Source organism: Homarus americanus, unplaced genomic scaffold (assembly GCF_018991925.1).
Source record: "Homarus americanus isolate GMGI-L3 unplaced genomic scaffold, GMGI_Hamer_2.0 scaffold37466, whole genome shotgun sequence".
NCBI classification, from domain to species: Eukaryota; Metazoa; Arthropoda; class Malacostraca; order Decapoda; family Nephropidae; genus Homarus; species Homarus americanus.
The window spans coordinates 8885-15659 of record NW_024746156.1 but is presented as its reverse complement, the minus strand read 5'-3'; the positions used below and the strand labels follow the sequence as shown (position 1 = coordinate 15659).

The 6775-nt window shown below is 36.1% G+C and overlaps 1 protein-coding gene across 1 annotated transcript; it reads right to left on the bottom strand.

The window, feature by feature from the left end:
- Positions 1–624: 624 nt before the first annotated feature.
- Positions 625–1246, bottom strand: LOC121878919 (polyubiquitin-like). The gene has a single exon (XM_042385350.1). It carries the CDS (start codon positions 1210–1212, stop codon positions 625–627), a length of 588 nt encoding a protein of 195 aa, XP_042241284.1. The 5' UTR covers positions 1213–1246.
- Positions 1247–6775: the final 5529 nt, after the last annotated feature.

Sequence of the window (6775 nt, the reverse complement as noted above, 5' to 3'; positions counted from 1 at the left end):
ATGTCATAGGCGGTTACTGGAGTGGTTTGAATGGAATTGGAATGGTAAGGAAAGAAGAATAAAAGAATGATTAATATAAAATGATAAATATTGATAATAATATTTATAACTTTTTTTTTTCTTTTTAGATTTCTCTCGCTAATGTGGAGTATTTCGACCCTAAGAATAACAAGTGGATAAGCTGTACACCACTCCCTGAAAGTCGGACTAATGCTATAGCAGTCTTAATTTGACTACTCGAAACTTTGAAAACCTATATACTGATTTCCTCCTCCTCCTCCTCCTTCATTCTCACTCATTCTTATTTTAGTAAATAAAAAGCAAATAAATAAATGTATAGTTTTTTACTACCCTATAGGATATAATCCCAACATACTGCCAACTACCTGCTAGGTCACATTGCAAACTAGCCAATAGAGAAAACAAAAATACTCAGTTTTTCACATATATATGGTTTTGCGGTTTTGCAGTATGTGATAAAAAAACAATGCATAAAATAATTTTAATAGTGTTTATTTGGTTCGGTTAAAATAATAACAATGTGCAAAAAGAAATTAAATCTTTTCCATTCCATACATTAAAGGAAATTTGAACATTTCATTTGAACATTTCATCCGGAATACTTTATTTTTTCACAAAGATCTGTATTCCTCTATGACGCAATACCAAAGGGGGGAGTATAAGTTCCTTATGGATATCTTCTGAAGATTCTACTTCTAGGATAATTATCTCTCCTGTAAGGGTAAGGGTTTTCACAAAGATGTTGTTTCCTCCTCTAATAAGACGCAGTGTAGATTCCTTCTGGATATTGCAGTCAGAAAGAATGCGACAATCCTCCAACTGCTTACCAGCAAAGATCAATTTCTGCAGCTTTGGGGAGGTGCCTTCCCTATCCTGAATTTTTGCCTTTACATTTTCAATGGTGTCTGAAGGTTCTACTTCTAGGGTAAACTTTCCTGTAAAGGTTTTCACAAAGATTTGCATTCCTCCTCTAAGACGCAATACCAAATGGAGTGTAGATTCCTTCTGGATATTGTAGTCAGAAAGAATGCGACAATCCTCCAACTGCTTACCAGCAAAGATCAATCTCTGCTGGTCTGGGGGGATGCCTTCCTTATCCTGAATTTTTGCCTTTACATTTTCAATGGTGTCTGAAGGTTCTACTTCAAGAGTAATAGTCTTTCCAGTGAGGGTTTTCACGAAGATCTGCATGATGTACTGCAAAGAAAACAATTCATTAGTAAAATTTTAGCCACAGTATAATTCTTAAATAATCTTAAATTTAAATATCTACAAGATTGTTGAGCATGTTATAGTAGGTAGCAAGGCAACCATTATATATGAAAACACAAGACTACTACATTAATATTTTATACACATATTGTACAGTACACATAAATCTTGGCTTTAACCAAAGTAACTACATACCCCCCCACACACACATACAGTATAGAGCAATAACACATGTACTCCACAGATGTTCATTTGCAGTCTATCTTCTGTGTAACCTAGCTATGCATATACAAATATAGTATAATAAAATTAAATGCCTAGCATTTATGGGCTTTAGGCAGAAATGGCAGAAAGTTTGCCCAATGAAAATTGAGAGATGTGGGCCAGAAGTAGCAGTCTTACATATAGAAATTGAACCGGCAGACGATGAACTTTATAATCCTGATCCGCTTTTGGAAGATAATTTGATCGGGGTATCTTCTATGGTGCTCCCACGGTGATTTTGGATTATGCGCTCATGGAGGTTATCTCTATGCCTTTGGTGGTTTGACTGTCTTAGGAGTGTGGCTGTAGTTTAGTTTTGTTACTGTTGGAAGAAGCAACGGAAGCACCACCACCACCACCACCACCATTACGGGTATTACCAGATATCACCACACCACTAAAAATAAAACTGACAACTAGTTAGTATTACATTAGTATCTGAAGATGGCGGCTGCACATGTGGAGCTCTCTCATAACGAGAAGGAGGAGGAAGAGGAATGTAAATCTTATCCGAACTACCTGCTAGACTACATACATTTTCTCTGGCAGTCACAAGAGTTATGTGATGTAGAAATATTATTAGCTGATGGATCAGTTGTGAAGGTGAGTGAGTGAAACATTTACCTGTATTTATCTCCTACACTTTCTTCTCTGCCTGCCCTCCATCACCCACCTTTTATACCCATATCGAAGTACACCGTCCACACTCTACCCGCCGCCGCCCTAACTGCCCAGGAGTCTAGGACCAAGGAATAGTGGAAGAAATCTCCTAACTTCTCTGAATGCTTCCTAGAAGTGGTTTAATTTTTGGTTTGTTTGCTTCCTAGCAGTGGTTTGATTTTGGCTTGCTTCCTAGCAGTGGTTTGATTTTGGCTTACTTCCTATTGTTCGACCAGTCTACATCTATAGGTACCTCACCGCACTGTTATTATGGCCTCTCTCATTTTACATCCTCCACTTGCCCCATGACCTCCTCCTATAGGTCCCAGGCCGTTACCAACACTTTTTCCTTCTCACAAAATATCCCTCCTCCCAGTCCTCCTCCCAGTCATAGGCCTGGTATTTGACGACATATTAATGTCACGTCAATCTTTATCATAACCAGGAACTCCCTCCCCCCCCCACCACCTACAAATTCAATCCATCTCTCATTTTTATTTAAACTTGACAAAACCTATGTTATGACGACGACCCTTCACCTAGACTTTTACGCCCCCTTAACGTACCCACCCCAATCAATAAACTAGCCCCCCTCGGGGACAAATATAAAAAAAAAAAAAAAATGATGGAGATTACATTTTATTCCACAGGCTCACCGTGTAATACTCTCGGCGGGAAGCAAATATTTTAAGACCATGTTTACTGGTGGATTAGCTGAAAAAACAACACAGTCAATAGAAATGAAGTTTATGAAACCCAATATATTAAAACTGCTCATCGAGTTCATATATACTGGTAAGGGAAAACATTTTAAGTTTTCATAGTGCTATGCTATATGTAAAACAAAAAGAAATAATTATAAATAGAAAATTTATTTTTGTTTTTTAAATACTTTAGGAAACATCAAGATAATAGTGGAAAATGCACAGGAGTTAATTGCAGCTGCAAACATGCTGATAATGTCCCGTGCTGTACTTGTTTGTACAGATTTTCTCAAGAGGGAACTTCATCCATCTAATGCTTTAGGAATTTACCGGTACGTACAGTATAATAATTAATTATTTTCAAACTATTTATATAATATGTATTTTTATCTGCACCTATACGTAACTAATTCCATATTTATTTTATTTTAAAAAACAGGTTTGCTGAGGCCCATAATTTAGTAAGGTTGCTGCATTCTTCCCGGGATTTCATCTTCTCCAATTTCGTAGAAGTGACAATGGAGCAAGAATTTCTTGAGATTCCGAAAGAAATTCTGCTGTATTTTTTGGATTCAGAGTATCTTCATATTGACTCTGAGTTTCAGGTAAAATATAAATATTTTTTTTTATTTAATATGTACGTACAACTTTCAATTGACTTTTACAAAAATTTGAACTCGAATTTATCTTTCTTTATTATTTATTGCAGGTATTCTCTGCTGCCATCAGATGGATTACACAAGCACAAGATATAAATAATAGATATTGTTGTTGGAATTTTGACATTTTAAAACGACTGAAATTGTCTTTAATTCCAAGTAAACTAATAGAAAAATCAATTAGTGAGTGCTCCGCTGATATCAGATTGAAGGTTAACCTTAAACAGCACACAAACTTGGCCAAAAGGGAAGCCTCGTATGTCCAGCCAAGAATTTCTACACGAAAGAAAATTTATGTCTTAGGTGGACAAAAGAGAGAAATCTGTGTCCCCTTTCGAAGAACAGATCTGTTTACATATAAAAGTGTCGAATGTTTTGATATCTTTAAGCAGAAATGGCATAAAGTTTGCCCCATGAAAATTGAGAGATGTGGGCCAGGAATAGCAGTCTTACATGGGAAAATTTTCGTTGTTGGAGGGGAGATAGAAATAAAAAAACGGGGACATGATAATCAGATTTTGGCAAATGGTGATGTTTATGATCCTCAGAAAGATAATTGGACCGGGATATCTTCTATGGTGCTCCCACGGTGTGATTTTGGATTTTGCGCTCATGGAGGTTATCTCTATGCCTTTGGTGGTTTGACTATCTTTAATCGTTGGACGGGATCGACCGATGCGGTCATATCCCAAACGATTGAAAGATATAACCCTATTGCAGATGAGTGGAGATTATTAGAGTCAAATATGCCAGAAGCTAGATCCAAGTAAGTACAATAACCATTTTCAAATTGGATTTACTGACTGATAGTGTGAACTACTGATAATAATGATAAAATGTAGCAGCGGCCTGTCTTTTTTTTTTTTTTTTTTTACAGCATGGGTACAGTAGAATATCAAGGTCTTATCTACATTGTTGGTGGATATACGTACACTCGCAAGCCCATGGGTGATCTTCTCTCATACAATCCTGTGACAGGGGAGTGGAAGAATCTACCACCAATGATAGGTCAACCAAACCCCTACAGGCACAACGACATTATGAGTGTTGCAGTTTTGGATAACTTTTTGTATGTAGTAGGTGGTGTTCAGGAGGAAAAATCAATGGAAAGATATTCTTTTGAACAGGTAAGATTATTTACCAGTGCTGTACTTATGAATTCTTACTATTATATACAACAAGATTTGAATTACAATGATGTAGCTAGGATGTGGAAGAATTTTTGTAATACTGTAGTGAAAAGGGAGTAAAACATTGTATAACCTCCCTCCTCCCCCCTTCCTTTTACCTTTCTTCTTTTACTTTCCCACAGAACAAATGGTTTAAGTGTTCATCAATGTATTTTGGTCGAAATATCCCAGCAGTTGTTGCCACAAATGTTGCCACAAATTCTCTGTTATATGTCATAGGTGGTGACAGTTCTGAGAACTGGGTAAGGAAGAATGGAAATAAAAAAATGAAATATATTAATATTCCTACATATCTTAATAATCAGTTTTAATCTAAAGCCTAAAGTATTTATTTTCTTTTTTTTTAGATGTCTGTCGCTAATGTGGAGTATTTTGATCCTAAGGATAACAGGTGGAGAAACTGTACACCACTCCCTGAGGAACGGTGTGGTGCTAGAGCAGTCTCAATTTGAGATTATATACAATAAGGTTTGAATTTCAATATTTTAGGATGTGGAACAATTTGTAATACTTAGTGAAAACGGATAAAAAATTGTATAACCTCCCTCCCTTCCTTTTACCTTTTTCTTTTATTTCCCCACAGAACAAATGGTTTAAGTGTTCATCAATGTATTTCGGTCATAGCCCAGCAGTTGTTGCTGCCACAAATTCTCTGTTATATGTTATAGGAGGTTACAGTATAAATTATGATGAACGATTTGTAAGGAAGAATGAAATATATTAATAATTCCTACATATTTTTATAATAATCCTTTATAATCAGTTTTAACCTAAAACCTGAACTATTTTTTTTTATTTTTTTTATTTTTTTTTTTTTTGATGTCTGTCGCTAATGTGAGTATTTTGATTCTAAGGATAACAAGTGGAGAAACTGCTGTACACTACTCCCTGAGGAACGGTCTGATGCTAGAGCAGTCTCAATTTGACTCCAATCAAGATACCTTCCTTCAAAACTGACATTGTCCACTCCATTTAATCCATCCATTTAAAATAAAAAAAGCTCGCTTCCTGTGTCTTTTTTAACTTACCTAACTTGAAATTTGAAAGTATCCTTGTGGGTCAATGGTACCATTTTTTAATTTTGTATTTTGCTGAGAGATGACCAGGATGCCTAACCAACTAGAAAAAACAAAACAAAAGGAAGAATACCATTGTTTAGAGTTGAACAAACAGAGCTGAATGTTATTACTTTTTTGTCGGATGCTCAGAAATGATGGGGTGTAGTGTAACCCAATTGTACAAATATTATTTTTAAATTTTACATAAATGTAATCCACCCACCATCTTTTTCTTCTTCTTTGGGTTCTAGCGATATACTTTTAGGCGGGCGATTTACGTTATAACTCGCATTTTCATATTCAAATTTTTAAAAACACGTTGGGGTTGTGTGGAGAAGCAAGTTCAGAATAAATTATTGTTGCCAAATATGGTGTGTCTTGTACTTCCTCCTTCCTCTTCCTCTTTGAGTTGAGTTGTAGCAGATTTAATTCAGACAAGGGGGGTACATCATTGAACTCGTATTCCCCTCCACATCAAGATGATCTATTTCTCCTTAAGTTTAGGTGGTTGTAGTTTAATTTCATCTTCCTCCTTCTTAATTTCATTTTCCTCCTTCTCCTCTTCCTGTTGTAGTTTACCCTTATTTCTCGGTGGCATTCTCCTTGCGTCCTCGTCCTCTGGTAATAGTGGTTGGGATATGTATGTTCTAGTGCAACCCAGGCTGTGTCGATCCAGGTTATTCTGCCAATAATAATTAGCGTTTACATCTAAATAACCCATTGTGAAGCAACTAGTGATGAAGGTTGTTTGTATTACTTAAAATCTTCTCCGCGCCACATACGTTACAACTGTTACCGGAGGACTCAAGAAGCTGACTACTATTGGCTGTAGAGAAAGGATCTTTAAGTAGGTAGTACAAGTAGCCTCTCTATCACCAGTTACATCATAGCTCCCCAAAAAATCTTTTTTAATGTAATATTTCTATATTATTGGGTGGGCTAGTAATATGTTAGGGTAGTAATTAACAAGAAATAAAAAAATCCCGAGTCAGGCAAATCCGCCAAAG

Excerpts from the sequence above, each read along its gene's own strand:
- LOC121878919 (XM_042385350.1), bottom strand. The coding sequence starts at position 1,212 with ATGCAGATCTTCGTGAAAACCCTCACTGGAAAGACTATTACTCTTGAA.